Source organism: Aquarana catesbeiana, linkage group LG03, assembly GCF_042186555.1.
Source record: "Aquarana catesbeiana isolate 2022-GZ linkage group LG03, ASM4218655v1, whole genome shotgun sequence".
NCBI lineage: Eukaryota > Metazoa > Chordata > Amphibia > Anura > Ranidae > Aquarana > Aquarana catesbeiana.
In genome coordinates, this window is record NC_133326.1 from 129,148,817 (window position 1) to 129,167,701 (window position 18,885).

General features: G+C 44.7%; 1 protein-coding gene across 2 annotated transcripts in view; it reads left to right on the forward strand.

Moving 5' to 3' along the window:
• LOC141131672 (very-long-chain 3-oxoacyl-CoA reductase-like) overlaps positions 1 to 18,885 on the forward strand; it is an 87,799-nt gene that overhangs the window by 37,610 nt on the left and 31,304 nt on the right. For both annotated transcript variants that reach the window (XM_073619217.1, XM_073619218.1), the window contains exons 2-3: positions 6,272 to 6,318; positions 16,316 to 16,391. In XM_073619217.1, coding sequence (XP_073475318.1) covers positions 6,272 to 6,318; positions 16,316 to 16,391 — 123 coding nt within the window. The remainder of the gene's footprint in view (positions 1 to 6,271; positions 6,319 to 16,315; positions 16,392 to 18,885) is intronic.

Here is an 18,885-nt window from a genome sequence, read left to right on the forward strand (position 1 = left end):
GGGGGCTGAATACAAACGCACCCCACACATTTCAAATATTTATTTGTAAAAAAAAAAATTGAAAACCATTTATCATTTTCCTTCCATTTCACAATTACGTGCCACTTTGTGTTGGTCTATCACATAAAAACCCAATAAAATACATTTACATTTTTGGCTGTAACATGACAAAATGTGGAAAATTTCAAGGGGCATAAATACTTTGTCGAGGCACTGTACATTATATATAATATATACCGGTAACATAATAATAACAACATATAACAAAACATAAGTTACAACATAAACTATATGAAGCGCAACACTAAGTATTACAAATTCATGAAATTGTGCAATACAATACCATCGAAAACCATCCAATAAACAATTATTTGAGGAAATAAATGCAATACCTATTAATTTGCTGCTGTGCTGGAACAAGGTTCCTGCAGCATTTAAAAAACGCTGCAGCCGGGAAATCACCATACAAATTCCCTGCAGTTCCTGCACCCACAAATATGCTGCATTTTTAGGTGCTTGGGGGTGCCATTCAGGGTAGGTGCACACCTGTACCCCGCACTGGCAAACACCCACAGCCAAAATGCACAGGTTCAAAATAAAAATAAAAACATCCCTGGAATACAGAGTAAAAAGAAATAAATAATATCAATTAACTGTTTTAAATTGTCATCCAAATATAGACTTGAAATGAAATCTTTATTAAGTTGTGGCAATAGTAAGGGCAGAATTATGGAAAAAAATCTTGCGAGCCACAATTATCCAGTGCCTTAATGGAAATTCAACCAAACAGCTACCCGGCTGCAGGCGCAGATCACGTATTCATGACCGTGCGATAAATGATATATGAAAAAAATGCGCCGCGCCTAGGGGTGTAACTGAATAACTGTAAATCTAAGTACAAATCATAGATAATAAAGCGTGCAAATCAAATAGAGCCTAAAGCTCTGATCACTTACTAAGATCACCTGCTGTGTGAATCCTAAAGCTCTGATCACTTACTAAGATCACCTGCTGTGTGAATCCTATGACCAAACACACTAAAAAATATCTAGTGCAATAAATCACAAAGTGCAATGTGCATAGAAAAACGTAATAAGATAAATATACAATCCACAGTGATTAAAATATAATCATTCCTAATAAGGTGTATATGCTAAAAAATGTTACACATATGTAGATCCACTGTGATTAAAATGAAAAAGAAAAAAAATTAAATAAAACAATATATATATTCATAAAACACAAACAGAGTAAATCAATCACATGCGTGGGCGAATTGAAACTATAATCGCCCTAATAAAGGTGTTCAAATCACATCCGTGAAAAAATCTTCCAATCCAGTAACATAAAGTGACCAAGTTCAAATAAAAGTCAGTGTAATGGTGATGGTTCAAAGAAAAAGTTCCAGTTTTGAATCAAACGTGCCCAAAGAAAAACATGCTGTGAAGTACCTTGGTGACCCCCAATGTGATTGCGCTCACCTTGGAGCGTGTGACACAGGTTTTAATTGTGTCAATACACGCTTTTGGAGCCACCCCTGGGCTCAGTATTAGGTACAGCTGATTCCCACACTGGATTCTTTATGGCTCCACTCACATCAGACCATATAAAAGAAAAAGGCTAATATAGTATAATACCGTAGGATACTTTTATTAAAATCACATCCAATCCCCACATGGGGTACTCACATTTATAAGGTGCTCATGTGCACCAAACATAACATAGGAAAAAACGGCTGTGCGGCGTGCTGCGGGGTGTGAGAGCTCCACAACCCAGCTCTGTGCTGATCGCTCCGTCCTGGCCCCTCCCCTACGCGTCTTCGACACAGGGAGTCACGTGTCTTCATCAGGGGGATATTCCCCTATCCCCCTGATGAAGACACGTGACTCCCTGTGTCGAAGACGCGTAGGGGAGGGGCCAGGACGGAGCGATCAGCACAGAGCTGGGTTGTGGAGCTCTCACACCCCGCAGCACGCCGCACAGCCGTTTTTTCCTATGTTATGTTTGGTGCACATGAGCACCTTATAAATGTGAGTACCCCATGTGGGGATTGGATGTGATTTTAATAAAAGTATCCTACGGTATTATACTATATTAGCCTTTTTCTTTTATATGGTCTGATGTGAGTGGAGCCATAAAGAATCCAGTGTGGGAATCAGCTGTACCTAATACTGAGCCCAGGGGTGGCTCCAAAAGCGTGTATTGACACAATTAAAACCTGTGTCACACGCTCCAAGGTGAGCGCAATCACATTGGGGGTCACCAAGGCACTTCACAGCATGTTTTTCTTTGGGCACGTTTGATTCAAAACTGGAACTTTTTCTTTGAACCATCACCATTACACTGACTTTTATTTGAACTTGGTCACTTTATGTTACTGGATTGGAAGATTTTTTCACGGATGTGATTTGAACACCTTTATTAGGGCGATTATAGTTTCAATTCGCCCACGCATGTGATTGATTTACTCTGTTTGTGTTTTATGAATATATATATTGTTTTATTTAATTTTTTTTCTTTTTCATTTTAATCACAGTGGATCTACATATGTGTAACATTTTTTAGCATATACACCTTATTAGGAATGATTATATTTTAATCACTGTGGATTGTATATTTATCTTATTACGTTTTTCTATGCACATTGCACTTTGTGATTTATTGCACTAGATATTTTTTAATGTGTTTGGTCATAGGATTCACACAGCAGGTGATCTTAGTAAGTGATCAGAGCTTTAGGATTCACACAGCAGGTGATCTTAGTAAGTGATCAGAGCTTTAGGCTCTATTTGATTTGCACGCTTTATTATCTATGATTTGTACTTAGATTTACAGTTATTCAGTTACACCCCTAGGCGCGGCGCATTTTTTTCATATATAATAGTAAGGGCAGATTTCTTCCAGTCACAGGCTGTGTCACGTCCCTCCAGTCTGTGTCTTAGAATAAGAGGGAGTTGAAGCCACCATTAATCTACATATATCCCACCCCTATTGTGTTTAGCTTGTTAGTGGGCATGGAGGAAGAGGGAGGGAGTGGACTGTCATTTACCACTCTGTATACGCCCACATGTGTGACTCTATAGTCACATGGACTTCTCAAATGTGATAGGGAGGAAATGCTCAGCATATGCTCAGCATAGAAACTCACTGAGAACTGAGCATGTGTGGAGTTGCCACCACAGCAGCAAAATCCCTAGGTGAATTGGGGCCATGAACAGAAGATGGAGATAGAGAGAAGCAGGATAAACCAGTTTTTTTTGCAGAATATAGAGAATGAATCTCATAGTGACTGAATGAGTATGAACAGCTTGTAAGGCGCCTTTCACACGGACGGCTGTTCTGCCGCAGTTAAAAGCATATAATATGTTCTGTGAAATTCAAGATTCCAGACACTGCGATCAGCTGCATTTGTACAGTGAGATTACCTGCGTTTACGTGTGGCTGCGTTTAGCTGCGTTTGGAACATTCTTGCCATTTCTGATGTGCTTCCTGTTGCTTTTCTTTCCTTGCTGCCGCTGTTATCCGCAGGAGAAATATTTACACTGCGATTACCTGCAGTTATGTGCAGATAGCTGTGCTAAATCGCTCCTGGATGCAGTCATTCTATTCTTTCTATCCGCACGGAACCGCATGTAACGAAATCGCAGCTAAACGCAGTGTGTGAATTGGGCCATAGGAAAGCATTGCGTGCTTTTAGCTGCGGTAGAAAACTAGAAAATCTGCAGCTAAAAGCACCATTCTATCCATCCGTGTGAAAGGGGCCTAAAACAGCATTTATTGATAGTTTTTTATGATGTGGGTTTAGTGACACTTTAAGGTAAACAAACCTTCTGTGTGCAGCACCCTCCCAGCCTCCCTTATACAGACTTGGGCCCCATCTTGATCCAGTGATTGGCATGAGAGCAGCGGCTCTCCCGAGTCTCTTTCTCCTTATTGGTTCACACAGCAGTGGGAGCCATTGGCTCATGTTGCTGTCAATCACAGCCAGCGACCCAAAGAGGAGAGAGCAGGGAGCGGAGCTGGGCCGCGCTGTGTGTGTGCATGGACAATGTTTATTCACAGGAGCGCAACTCAGGAGCGGGCACGCTCAAGTGCCCCTATAGCAAGAGGTTTGATATTGGGGGGCATTCGGCAGGGGGGAGAAGCCAGGTCCGTCAGCGGGGGGGGGGAACCCAAAAAGAAGAGGACCAGGGCTGCTTTGTGCAAAACCATTGCACAGAGCAGATGAGTATTACATCCTTTTCCTTTTTAGAATGACTTTATGTACATACAATAGCTCTAGCAGCTGCTACTGTTGAAAAAAGTCTGTCTGACCTGCTGTTTATCAACACTGATCTGATGTGAAACAGAGAAATACAAAGTAATACTGTGACTTTTGTATCTTATGTTTTATTCATGCCAAGCTTCCTTCTGCAGATGGTGTCAGTTAAAGCAACCTGGAAAGTAAAAAAGTGTCTATTTACCCTCTTATTAACTCTTAGTTTACCATAATTACCTCCTCCTTCCTTTTCAATAATTTTTTTCTGCTGATTATTTAGTTTATTTCTATTTTATAGACTTTTAGGCCTCGTGCTCAAAGGATGTTTTTTTTCCTCCCTTGGACACCTTTGCTCCTAGGAGGAAAAAAGCAGCTTAACCACTTGTCGACCTGCTCACGCAGAAATACTGCGGCAGGTCGGCTCTCCTGTGTGAATTGACGTACCTGTACGTCAGTCCGTAGATGATAGCATGTGCGCCCACTGCGGGAGCGTGCCCGCGAGTTCCGCAGACTATGTCCGCCGGCGGCCCGCGATCGCCTTGTACACAGGCAGAACGGGGAACTGCCTATGTAAACAAGGCATTTCTCTGTTCTGCCTAGTGACATGACAGAGCTCTTCCCAGTCATCGGGAACAGTGATCTCTGTTATGTTCTCGTCCAACATCACTGCCTGACCTCATAAATTTACTTCTGGAAAAATGGTTAAACATTCCCATAGACACACTCCTAAACCTTGTGGACAGCCTTTCCAGAAGAGTTGAAGCTGTTATTGCTGCAAAGGGTGGGCCAACTCCATATTGAACCCTACGGATTAGGATGCCATTAAAGTTCATGTGTATGTAAAGGCAGGCGTCCCAATACTTTTGGTTCTGCAAGTGCTTTACCGGGGTTGTTGCTGAAGATATCAGCCATAACCCTGCTACTGGTTTTTTCAGCAGACAGCTGGATTTCTCACGAGCCGCTGAGCTGAGTTTCGAAACAGCAGGAGGGAGCGCACCCTCCGCCGCTTGCTGGTGCTTCTCAGGTAAACAATCAGCACAGACCTCCCCTGTCAGGAGAGCAGCCGATCGGCTCTCCTCTACTCGTGTCTGTCAGATTACCAGTCAGTCACCGGCTCTTCCTATTTACATCGTAATCAGCCATGATTGGACACGGCTGATCACGTGGTAAAGAGTCTCCGTCAGAGACTCTTTACCTAGATCGGTGTTGCGGTGTGTCAGACTGACACCCTGCAACAACGATCGCCGCTATGCGCGCCCCCGCGCTATATGGCGGGCGGCAAGTGGTTAAAGAAAAAAACTTACATTTTAAATAAAGAACTTTGAAGCAAAATGAAGGTCACAGCTCACCAATACAGCCTCACCAGTGCCCATCTGCAGCCATTAAATTGCCCAACAATGCACCCTGCTCAGTGCCCATCTGCAGCCATTAAATTGCCCAACAATGCACCCTGCTCAGTGCCCATCTGCAGCCATTAAATTGCCCAACAATGCAGCCTGTTCAGTGCCCATCTACAGCCTCACCTTTCCCATCATTGCAGCCTCGCCAGTGTTGGATTATCCCTGCTGTCTCCAAAGGAAGAGGAGGAGCGAGCGCCTCTGAATTACACAGAGCTGCGATCTTCTATGTACCCGGTGCTTCGTCACTCACAGCCACGCCTCCTGGCCCTGCTCATATGATAGACAGAACAGTGGCCCAATGCGGTGCCAGGAGACGTGGCTGTGAGTGACAGAGCGCTGGGTACACAGGAGATCGCGGCTCTGTGTAATTCAGTGGCACTCACTTCTCTTCCCTCAGAGACAGCAGGGATTGGTGTATAACACGCACCCACAGTTTTCCTCTGATTTTAAGGGGAAAAAAGTGCGTGTTATACGCCGATAAATACGGTAGTTGTTATATGATAAATTTGTTATATTGCAGAGTTGTATACAAAAAAACAAAAAAACAAAGTAGCGTGTACTCACTACCAGGGTGCATATAGCAAAGGCCTCATGCTTCTGTCTTCTTTTGCAGTGGTAACGGGAGCTACAGATGGCATAGGGAAGGCATATGCACAAGAGGTAAGTCATTGCTTTTAGATGATGATACACATGTGTGTTTAAAGCTAACCTCCAGGAATTATTTGTGTCGTATACTTACATTGGCCTTGCTTGGCATTATAAATATACAATATATTACCAAAAGGGACACCCGCCTTAACATACACATTACTTTTAATGGCATCCCAGTCTCAGTCTGTAGGGTTCAATATTGAGTTGGCCCACCCTTTTCAGCAATAACAGCTTCAACTCTTCTGAGAGGGCTGTCCACAAGGTTTAGGAGTGTGTCTATGGGAATGTTTGACCATTCTTCCAGAAGCGCATTTGTGAGGTCAGGCACTGATGTTGGACGAGAAGGTCCGGCTCACAGTCTCTGCTAAAATTTACCCCAAAGGTGCTCTATCAGGTTAAGGTCAGGACTAGTCAAGTTCCTCCTCCACAAAATCACTCATCCATGTCTTTATGGACCTTGTTTTGTGCACTGGTGCGCAGTCATGTTGCAACAGGAAGGGGCCATCCCCAAACTGTTCCCACAAAGTTGCGAGTATGAAATTGTCCAAAATATTTTGGTATGCTGACTCCTTAAGGCCCCTTTCACACTGGAGCGGTTTTCAGGCGGTATTGCGCTAAAAATACCGCGTAAAACCGCCCCTAAACAGCCTCCACTGTTTGTTCAGTGTGAAAGCCCGAGGGCTTTCACACTGAAGCGGTGCGCTCGCAGGACGGTAAAAAAAGTCCTGCGAGCCGCTTCTTTGGAGCGGGGAAGGAGCGGTGTATTCACCGCTCCTAAACCGCTCCTGCCCATTGAAATCAATGGGACAGCACAGCTATACCGCGGTAATACCGCGGCTATGGCCGCGCTGTACGAGCGGATTTAACCCTTTTTCGGCTGCCAGCGGGGGTTAAAACCGAACCGCCAGCGGCCGAATACCGCTGCAAGAACGACGGTACAGCAGCGCTAAAAATAGCGCTGTTGTACCGCCGACGCCCCCACCGCCCCAGTGTGAAAGGGGCCTAAGAGTTCCCTTAACTGGAACTAAGGGGCCGAGCCCAACCCCTGAAAAACAACCCCACATCATAATCCCCCCTCCACAAAATGATTTGGATCAGTGCACAAAGCAAGGTCCAAAAAAAAAATGTGCGAGTTTGGGGTGGAGGAACTTGACTGGCCTGCACAGAGTCCTGACCTCAACCCGATAGAACACCTTTGGGATGAATTAGAGGGGAGACTGCGAGTCAGGCCTTCTCATCCAACATTAGTGCCTGACTTCACAAATGTGCTTCTGGAAGAATGATCAAACATTCCCATAGACACTCCTAAACCTTGTGGACACCCTTCCCAAAAGAGTTGAAGCTGTTATAGCTGCAAAGGGTGGACCAATATTAAACCCTAAGGACCAAGACTGGGATACCATTAAAGTTCATGTGCGTGTAAAGGCAGGTGTCCCAATACTTTTGGTAATATAGTGTATATATTCCTGATGGGTCACTGGGGAAGCTGGGAATCACTGTAATATTGAGCGCTACTACAGTGATAGCCAAGATCTGCCGTGTCCTGCTCAGGCTGTCTGCGAACAGCTTGGACACTAAACACTGATCACAGGGGAGTTATGCCGCGTACACACGACCGGTTTTGCCGTCGGAATAAACTCCAAAGGTTTCTCCGACGGAATTCCGCTCAAGCGGTCTTGCATACACACAGTCACACCAAAGTCTGACCGCCCAGAACGCGGTGACGTACAACACGTACAACAGGACTAGAAAAAGGAAGTTCAATAGCCAGTAGCCAATAGCTTCCGCCTCGTACTTGCTTCAGAGCATGCGTCGTTTTTGGTACGTCGGAACAGCATACAGACGATCGGTTTTCCCGATAGGAATTGGTTCCGTCGGAAATATTTAGAACATGGAATGTATGATGAAAAGCTCCCGTCGGACTTTTTCTGTCGGACATTCCGCTCATGTGTACGGGGCATTACTCACTCAGCACCGTATCTATTCCTAGAACATCTTAATTAATTCATAGAACCTTCAAGGCCCCAGTGCAAGAAACCATAAGGGGACCCCCCCCCCGTCTCCTGCCACCCCCCCCCCCCCCCCGCCACAGTGCCAGAACACCAGGGTCTGGTCGCAGGTGTGACCTTTGAGACTCTGGTAGTTTCACCACTGGTGTCAGTAGTTCTTTTATTTTTGTTATTTTCTTTATTATTTTTTATCACTTTATAAAATTAATGAATCTATTTTTTTACATTTGTATTTTTTATGAATTTTTTACAGATGACTGATTCTTTTATTCCCCATCCTGAAATCATCCCCCACAGCAGCAGGAGAGGGGGGGAGGGGGGGGGGGGGGCGGCAAGCAGAATTGAAGGTAGATTAGGGGGAGAAGATAATTGCAGTCAAGCTCTGTTGTAGATATGCAAATTGTACAAATCCCTGCATGACTGGCTGTGACCAAGCCTCTATGGACATGCTGGGCAACATGTGCAGCATTCTATTATTGGAGATTTCATTGGATTGGAGATTTCCAGTGTTGAACTAACAGTCCACTCCAAGGGCAGATTCTTGATACATTCCTTCAAGATAAGCTTGATCCATTCCTTCTAGGAGGTGCAGTTGTTGGTCGTATTTGTCTATATTGTGTTGTATCTGAACAATTTGTATATCTACAACAGAGCTTGACTGTAATTATCCTCCTGATGAAGCAGGCTATTGACCCGTGAAACACGTTAAAGTCACAGCAAGCAACCCATCACCTAAATATGCCATGGATGATGAGGGAAGCAATATATGATATATAATATGTACATGTGATCATGCTTTGTATTATTCTAGATTTTTAACAATATTATACTGTGTTTTTAATATTTGTAATAATAAAAATTTGAGGTTTTATACTACTCTCTACCGGCGCACGCCGATGTACGTCGGCAGAATGGCACGGCTGGGCAAATGGGTGTACCTGTAAGTCCCAATTGAATTCCCCATTGCGTGCGCGTCGCTGGCAGGCCGGGAGCTCCGTGAGTCGGGTTGCTGGTCCCGTTGACTCGATCGCCGTGGGGATACCCGCGATCGCCTCACAGAAAGGACGAACGAGGAGATGCTGATGTAAACAAGCATCTCCCCGTTCTGCCTAGTGACAGTCTCATTGATCTCTGCTCCCTGTCATCGGGAGCAGAGATCAGTGACGTGCCACAGCTAGCCCCTACAGTTAGAAATCACTCCCAAGTACTGACTTAACCCCTCCCCGCCCCCTAGTGGTTAACCCCTTCACTGCCAGTGTCATTTACACAGGAATCAGTGCATTTTTATAGCACTGATTGCTGTATAAATGACAATGGTCCCAAAAATGTGTCAAAAATGTCCGATGTGTCCGCCATAATGTCGCAGTCACAATAAAAAATTGCTGATCGCCGCCATTACTAGTAAAAAAAAAAAAAAAGATGAATAAAAATGCCATAAAACTATCCCCTATTTTGTAAACGCTATAACTTTTGCGCAAACCAATCAATAATCGTTTATTGCGATTTTTTTTTACCAAAAATATGTAGAAGAATACGTATTGGCCTAAACTGAGGAAAAAAAATGTTTTTTTTAATTATTTTTTGGGGATATTTATTATAGCAAAAAGTAAAAAATAATGTGTTTTTTTCAAAATTGTCGCTATTTTTTTGTTTATAGCGCAAAAAATAAAAACCGCAGAGATGATCAAATACCACCAAAAGAAAGCTCTATTTGTAGGAAAAAAAGGACGTCAATTTTGTTTGGGTGCATTGTCACATGACCGCACATTTGTCAGTTAAAGCGTCGCAGTGCCGAATAGCAAAAAGTGCTCTGGTCAGGAAGGTGGTAAATTCTTCCGGGGCTGAAGCGGTTAAAGTCCTAAGTTTTCTAATTAGGTTTTTCTGTATATAAACTATATTGCCAAAAGTATTGGGATGCCTGCCTTTACACAGACATGAACTTTAATGGCATCCTAGTCTTAGTTCGTAGGGTTCAATATTGAGTTGGCCCGCTTTTTGCAGCTATAACAGCTTCTGAGAAGGCTGTCCACAAGCTTTAGGAGTGTGTCTATGGGGATGTTTGACCATTCTTCCAGAAACGCATTTGTGAGGTCAGGCACTGATGTTGGACAAGAAGGCCTGGCTCACAGTCCCCACTCTAATTCATCCCAAAGGTGTTCTATCGGGTTGAGGTCAGGACTCTGTGCAGGGCAGGCCAGTTAAGTTCCTCCACCCCAAACTCGCTCATCCATGTCTTTTTGGACCTTGCTTTGTGCACTGGTGCGCAGTCATGTTGGAATAGGAAGGGGCCATCCCCAAACTGTTCCCACAAATTTGGGAGCATGACATTTTCCAAAATGTCTTTGTAAACTGACGTTCCATTCACTGGAACTAAGAGGCCAAGCCCAACCCCTGAAAAACAACCCCACACCATAATCCCCCACCAAATGATTTGGACTAGTGCACAAAGCAAGGTCCATAAAAACATGAATGAGCGAATTTGGGGTGGAGAACTTGACCGGCCTGCAGAGTCCTAAACTCAATTCAATAGAACACCTTTGGGATAAATTAGAGCAGAGACTGCGAGCCAGGCCTTCTCGTCCAACATCAGTGCCTAACCTCACAAATGCACTTCTGGAAGAATGGTAAAACATTCCCATAGACACACTCCAGATGACTTGAAGCTGTTATAGCTGCAAAGGGTAGTCCAACTCAATATTGAACCCTACGGACTAAGACTGGGATGCCATTAAAGTTCATGTGCATGTAAAAGCAGGCGTCCCAATACTTTTTGAAAACTGGCATGGGGGTCCCCCAGGCCCCCAGGCACTATATACTCTGAACAGCAGTATATCTACTATACGGCCTGCCCTATATATTCTGCAGAAAATTGGGCCTTAGGTGTTGGTGGTACCAGAACACTTAATACATGTATGCGATAGTTATATAGGCTATAATAGATTGTATAATATTGCACAGCTTACATCAGCCTGTATATACTATACGGCCTGCCCTATACACTCTGTGGAAAATTGGACCTTAGGTGTTGGTGGTACCAGAACACCGTAAGCCCTCACAGTTACTCTTGTTGGGTGCAGGAATGGGCCCTGCTGTGAAATATTATATCTAAAATTGTAATTACATGCCCCTGTTAAACAGGGGCTGAAAAATTGGGCCTTGGGTGGTGGTGGTGGTGCCCTAAACCAAAAATATTGTTGGAAGCTAGCATCAAGATTGAGGAGGAATAGGATAGTCAGCATAGGCAGTCTTCAAAGGATTCCACATCCATAGCAAATTCAATCAGTTACATCAGCATCAGGTGCTTGAAAGCTTCTGATCCAAGACTGATTCATTTTTATGAATGTGAGCCTATCAACGGAGTCTGTGGACAGGCGCACTCTTTGATCCCAAACCCTTTGATTACAAACCCTCCAGCAGCACTGAATGTGCATTCGGAAAGCACACTGGATGCAGGACAGGCCAGTAGCTCAATTGTATATTGAGTAAGTTTTGGCCAGTGGTCCATCCAGTAGCCCAGTGGATGCTCTGTAGGAAAGGTCTCCAAGTCTGCTCTTGCACCTAGATATTCCTGCACCATGTAATGCAAGCGCTGGCGATGAATGCTTGAACCGATCAGACCTTGGCGCTGAGGACTGAAAAATTGTTTAAAGGCATTGGTCAGCCAGCCACCTTCTCCAATGCTCTTCCTCTGACTGAGAGAAGCCTCAGCAACACGTTGTCTAGCACCAGGAAATTGTAACCTCCCATGGTCTGGAAATGCGTTGCACAAACCTTTCTTCAAGGCCTCCTGAAGATGTTTCATCCTCTGCTCCCTCTACGAAGGCAGGATGAGTTCTGCAACCTTACCCTTGTAACGTGGATCAAGAAGGGTTGCTAGACAGTAATGATCCCTCTCCTTGATACTACGAATCCTAGGGTCCTTTCGCAGGCTTTTCAGAATCAGGGAGGCCATGGGTCACTAAGGATCACATGATCCGTAACTACCTCCTCCCAGCCACGTACTCCTTGGGTTTCTGGGGACTGAAAACCATCCCTTGAAGACTGCTGCTGAGTGTTTTCCTCTACATCTATGCTGACACAATCCTCCTCCTCCTCTTCTTCCTGTGTGTTTGGTGGGCCCGCAGGAATGCTATTGGATAAAGGGGGCCTTGAGAGGTAAGGAAGTCCTCCTCTTCCTTCCGCTGTTCTGCCTCAAGTGCCCTGTCCATGATTCCACGAAGCGTGTGCTCCAACAGGAAGACTAGAGGGACAGTGTCACTGATGCATGCATTGTCGCTGTTCACCATTCTTGTGGCCTCCTCAAATGGTGACAGGACAATGCATGCATCCTTGATCAGTAGCCACTGGCGTGGTGAAAAGAAGCCAAGCTCCCTTGACCTTGTCCTGGTGCTATGCTCGGATAGGTTCTCATTGATGGCCCTTTGCTGTGTGTGCAGCCGCTGCAGTATTGTCAATGTTGAGTTCCACCTGGTGGGCATGTCACAAATGAGGCGGTTGGTGGGCAGGTTGCATTCCCTTTGAATGTCAGCCAGCCGACCACTGGCATTGTATGACTGGCAGAAATTACCAGACTTTTCTGGACTGCCTCAGGAGATCCTGTAAGCCTGGGTACCTGCTCAATAACCACTGCACCACCAAATTCAGGACGTGTGCCAAACATGAAACACGGTGTCCCTGTCGGAGGGTGGAGAGAAGGTTGGTGCCATTGTTGCATACAACCATTCCTGGCTAAAGCTGGCATGGCGTCAACCACCTCTGAGCCTGCTCCTGCAGAGCTGACAGAATCTCTGCCCCACTGTGGCTCCTGTCCCCTAGGCAGATCAACTCAAGCACCGCATGGCATCATTTAGCCTGACGGCTTGCATAGCCCCTTGAACGCTTATGGAAGACAAATCTGCAGAAGAGGCCATAGAGGAAGAAGAAGAAGAGGGGGTGGAGGAGAGAGCTGTGGCAGAATCGCCACTAGCATTTTGGAGGTGTGGTGGCGGAACAAGCTCCAACAGCACTGAACCCTGTCCTGCATCCTTCCCAGCTGCCAGCAGAGTTACCCAGTACGCTGTGAAGGAAAGGTAACGTCCCTGCCCTTGCCTGCTGGACCATGAGTCTTAAAGAGCCAATGTACAGCTATAACGGCTCATGCAGGGGAGCCATTCTGCCGCAGTATAACTGCGGCGGCTGGTCGGGAAGGGGTTAAAGGTGAAAAAAGTTCTGAAATTATTTATCTTTGTCTCATTTTTTTACACCACAGAAACCTGACATTTTATCAGGGGTGTGTAGACTTTTTATATCCACTGTATTCCTACAATGGTGATGAGAGTAACAACCTCAGCCTGGACTCCAACCAAGCCACGCCCCTAACGTGTTGCGCTCCACCCTCGGAGCTTAATCATGGGGATGTGGGTAGGGGGCAGGTAAGCAAATCCTGCTCAGTCTCGATCTGACAGCTACTGCAATCTCTATTGTGAGTCTCCATGGCCACAATCCCATACCCCCGCACCTCTCCTTGCAGGCTGCCTGTCAAAAGTTTTAAAAGCAGCTTCCCCCAAGCTCTTCCTGAACAGGGAGGTGTCAAGAAGAGGAGGAGCTTAGGAGGAAATCCATCGTACAGACATCAGCATCATTGTATGTGAGGTCTCTGTGTGAGTAAGTGGGAATTAAACTGGAAGTGGTGGGGCAAGTAATCTCTCATGGAAGATGAGAGATTTGTGCTGGAAGGGGGAACTCTGGGGGTGGTGAGGGGTGAAATTTGTTCTAGGAGGGAAAATTTGTGGGGGGAGGATTTGTGCTGGGGGTAATTTGGGGAGGTGTGCTAGGAAAGGCAATTTAGGGGGATTTGTGCTAGAGGGGGAGGTTTGGGGGAATTAATGCTGATAAGGATGAAGGAGGGGGATATGTGCACAGAGGGGAAATTTGAGGAGTAAAGGATTTGAGATGGGGGGGGGGGGGATGGATTTATGCAAGGTTTGGGGTTGTATTGGGGTGGAATTTTTACTGGGAAGAGGGGGAATTTTTGTTTGGGAGAATTTGGCTTTCAAAGGGAATTTATGCTTGGGGGGGGGCATATAAACATACTGTAACTGTCTGAGGTAGGTGCATGGATCGTTCCACAAACCAAAGGCGTGCCCACGGGATGTGCTGGGTGTGCCCAGGCACACCCTAATCATCCCTGTGCACTGTCGGTGTTTCACACCTTTTGTTATTGCTGACTGCCTGCAAAATATTTGTCCTGTCCCTGTGTAACTCAGTCACCACCACTGGGGTTGGGTCTGGCTGGCAAAAACAGCTGTGCTGCGAGTGGGAGGTGATTGAGCAGGGATCTAGGACCACAGCTGCGGAGTAACCCAGCCGCATTTGCCGATGCAGCTTCTATAGTTCCGGCTGCAGGTCCCTCAGGCGTCGGCGGAGTGATCTCCATCTGCACTCCGCCCCCTCTGGCCTCTCTGTCCCTTAGAAGCAGCGGACTAGCGGAGCCTGGAGAGCGGCAGACGAGTGGCTGCAGCCTGCTGGATCGAGGTGCGTCAGAGAGCACTGAGCAGGGCACCTGGTCAGGCAATGGGCAAATGATGCACCATGCATCATGCACAATTAAAACTATATGAACCCTGGCTTGTCAGCAAAAAAGTGCGTATTTATTTATATATATTTACTACATGTCTTTGGTATAAAAAATAAATCCCAAGTGTATATTAACCACTTCCCATGTAACCACAGCCCCAATATATGGTGGACGGGAAGCAGTGCCAAATGTAGGTTAACGTACCTGTACGTCAGCCCACATTGGAGCAATGACGGTCGGTGCTCAAAATTTTTGGGCGTGCGCAAACAAACTGAAAAAAAAAAAAAAAACATCAATTTCAGCCACTGTGCCCATCAAACACAGCCACTGTACCCCAAAATTGCCGCCACTGTGCCATCAAACACAGTTATTGTACCCATCAATTGCTGCCAGTGTGCCCATCATTTGCTGCCACTGTGCCCATCAATTGCTGCCAGTGTGCCCATGAATTGCCGCTACTGTGCCCATCAGTTGCTGCCAGTGTGCCCATGAATTGCTGACACTGTGCCCATCAATTGCTGCCAGTGTGCCCATCAATTGCCGCTACTGTGCCCATCAATTGCCGCTACTGTGCCCATCAATTGCCGCTACTGTGCCCATCAATTGCTGACACTGTGCCCATCAATAAAAAAAAATGTGCATTTATTATTTTTTTTTGCAGAAGCCTGGAAAGCATTGCACCAGCGATCAGCAGATCACTGATGCCATGCAGGTCTCATGTACACTGTCGATGTATCGGGTAAGCCGATACTCCCTGACAGCCTACCATATCTCTGTTATGTTCTCGTCCAACATCACTGCCTGACCTCATAAATTTACTTCTGGAAAAATGGTTAAACATTCCCATAGACACACTCCTAAACCTTGTGGACAGCCTTTCCAGAAGAGTTGAAGCTGTTATTGCTGCAAAGGGTGGGCCAACTCCATATTGAACCCTACGGATTAGGACTGGGATGCCATTAAAGTTCATGTGCGTGTAAAGGCAGGCATCCCAATACTTTTAGTAATATAGTTTAAATATATATATATATATATATATATATATATATATATATATATATATATATATATATATATATATATATATATATATATACATGCATGTGTGTTTGAGCTTTGGGGTGCACACCCTAATGCATAAGGCTGCGCACGCCTATGCCACAAACACTGACAATTTAGGTGTAGTAGCCGAAGGAATTCCAACTCATATCTACAAAAATGAATTCCCTCCACTCTCTTTAAAGTTCTTATAACAACACTCCAAATAGCAAGTTCTGAGTTCTAAGCAGCTTTGCCAAGTTTTACTTGTATTTTCACACACACCACCAACTATTATGTTCTTGTTAACTGGTGGTAATATGTTTAGTAATGTATTTTCTTAATGTAAATGTGCTTTACATGCTACTCTTTAAGTTTAAAACATTGCTGATGTGTTTCCTAGCTTGCAAAAAGAGGTCTGGATGTCGTTCTAATAAGCCGTACTTTGGAGAAGCTTAAGAAGGTGGCTGCAGAGATAGGTAATGTCTGTGTGATTGGGAGCAAACATTTTTTGTCTTACCTGGGACCCCTGTATTAATTTATAATTGTATACATATTTACATGCTTTTAACAAAATACATTTTAGATGTTTAGATGTTCAGCAATAAAAGAGCAATTAAGGTTCTGAGAAGCATATGCATACAAATCAGGGACGTGTGGTGAGGTCAGTGGCTGGTGAGGCACTGGCTAGTATCAGAGCCAGATACACACAGGTTACATACGCCGCAATCGTTAGAGCGAAAACAATAATTCTAGCACTAGACCTCCTCTGTAACTCTAAACATGTAATCTGTAAAGATGTTTACAGCGTCTCCTATGGAGATTTTTAAGTACTGAAGTTTGGCGCCATTCCATGTGTGTGTAATTTTAAAGCATGACTTTTACGCATCTATTTACTCAGCGTAACACCATCTTTCACATTATACAAAAAAAAAAAATTGGGCTAACTTTACTTTAACTTTTTTTTTTTATTCATGAAACTTTCTTTAAAAAAAAAAAAAAAGTGTTTGAAAAATTGCTGCGCAAATACCGTGTGACATAAAAAGTTACAATGACCACCATTTTTATTCCCTAGGGTGTCTGTAAATATATATATATATATATATATATATATATATATATATATAAAATGATTGGGGGTTCTGCATAATTTTCTAGCAAAAATATTATGATTTTTACATGAAGGAAGAGACGTGTCAGAATTGGCCTGGGTGGCAAGGGGTTAATTACCATAAGTAAGACCCCTTTCACACTGGGGCGGTTTTCAGGCGCTATTGCGCTAAAAATAGTGCCTGCAAACCGACCCAAAACAGCCGCTGCTTTGTCTCCAGTGTGAAAGCCCCGAGGGCTTTCACACTGGAGCGGTGCGCTGGCAGGACAGGAAAAAAAAGTCCTGCTAGCAGCATCTTCGGAGCGGTGAAGGAGCATCACCGCTCCTGCCCATTGAAATCAATGGGGCAGTGCGGCAATACCACCGGCAAAGCGCCTCTGTAGGCGCTTTGCAGTGGTTCTTAGCCCTATCTCGGCTGCTAGCGGGGGGTAAAACCGCCCCACTAGCGGCCGAATACCGTCGCTAAAACGACGGTAAAGCGCCGCTAATAATAGCGGCGCTTTACCACCAATGCACCTCCCGCCCCAGTGTGAAAGGGGCCTAAGTAATATACAAATAATTATTATATATTGTCTTAAGTAATTTGCTATATTTTCAAAAACTGTACTCAAGCAGGTGGCTTAACGGACAAATTGCTGAAGTTTGAAGTTATAACTTCAAACCAGTAATTTCACAGTTAAAAGATAAATAATAAATTATTATGTTATAATATATAGCATATAAATATATGATTTAGCTTGATTAAAACAGTACCTTTTCAACAGCAGCAGATTCCCATTCTCCCTCTTTACTGTGTGAGAAAAACATGGGATTATGGGTAAATCTTATACCCATAAACCCATGTTTTTTCTTTCTAGTTAAGAGAGCTGGGCTGGAAGAGAGCATTTGTCTTTTAGACACATGCCCCCTTCTATGACACTGCAGTGAGTGGCGTGCCTCCATTGCAGCATTTTTATTGGACAGCTTGGGCCAATGGTGCTCTACCATTGTTCAAAGGCTCCAAGCTGTCCATTGAGCTCAGTGCCTCTGACAAGAAGTGAGAGGCACTGTGAGCTCATCCTCTCAGTCTACTGCAAACGGAGTGTGCCAGCTTGTATTTAAACTGGCTGCTCTGTATGTAGCTTCTGACAGGCTGAACAAGAAGCCACGTATCACCGGAACCATAGGTTGTAGGAGCCCCATATTTTGACCAAAGTGGGGTAGGACTTCAGCTACCTCCCCCCAAATTTGGGGTCTCTGTGACCACAGGTTGCTAAGCTACCACCCTCGAAGCTCGATTTTTTTTGTTTTTGTTTTTTTATGTTCATGGCAGGAGAGGCTCTGCTTCCCCTGTCCCTGATACAAACCACTGAACGCAGCTGTCCCTCATATTCATCTGGACTGTTTTACCAGTATATCCCTGTATCATCTTGCCTACCTTACCTCTTGTGTATTGGCAGCCAGCTCTCTCTACTTATCTTTGCCAACTCTGCAACACCCATCATGAAACACAGCAGTGATGCAAGCAGATAGAATGAGGCCATCCAAGATGAGGAGGAAAAATACAACCTCAACATAAATTGCACCATGGTAGAAGAAGTGCTTTCTAAGATAGCCAAAGATAATATTATATCATACAATTAAGCTAATTGTATTGTTCTAGATCAGCCATTCTCAACCAGGATACCGTGGAACCCTAGGATTCCTCCAGAGATTGCTAGGGTGATGGTGCCTACATAGTCTCAGAGCCAATACCATATGGCAAACCCAACAGCATGACCCCAACTATTTAGTTAGCTGTCTAGTGACATTCTTCCTACAGACAACCAAGCTAAGGGGTATTTTTGCCATTGACCCCTGATGAATTAGTTTTAGAGAGGGTT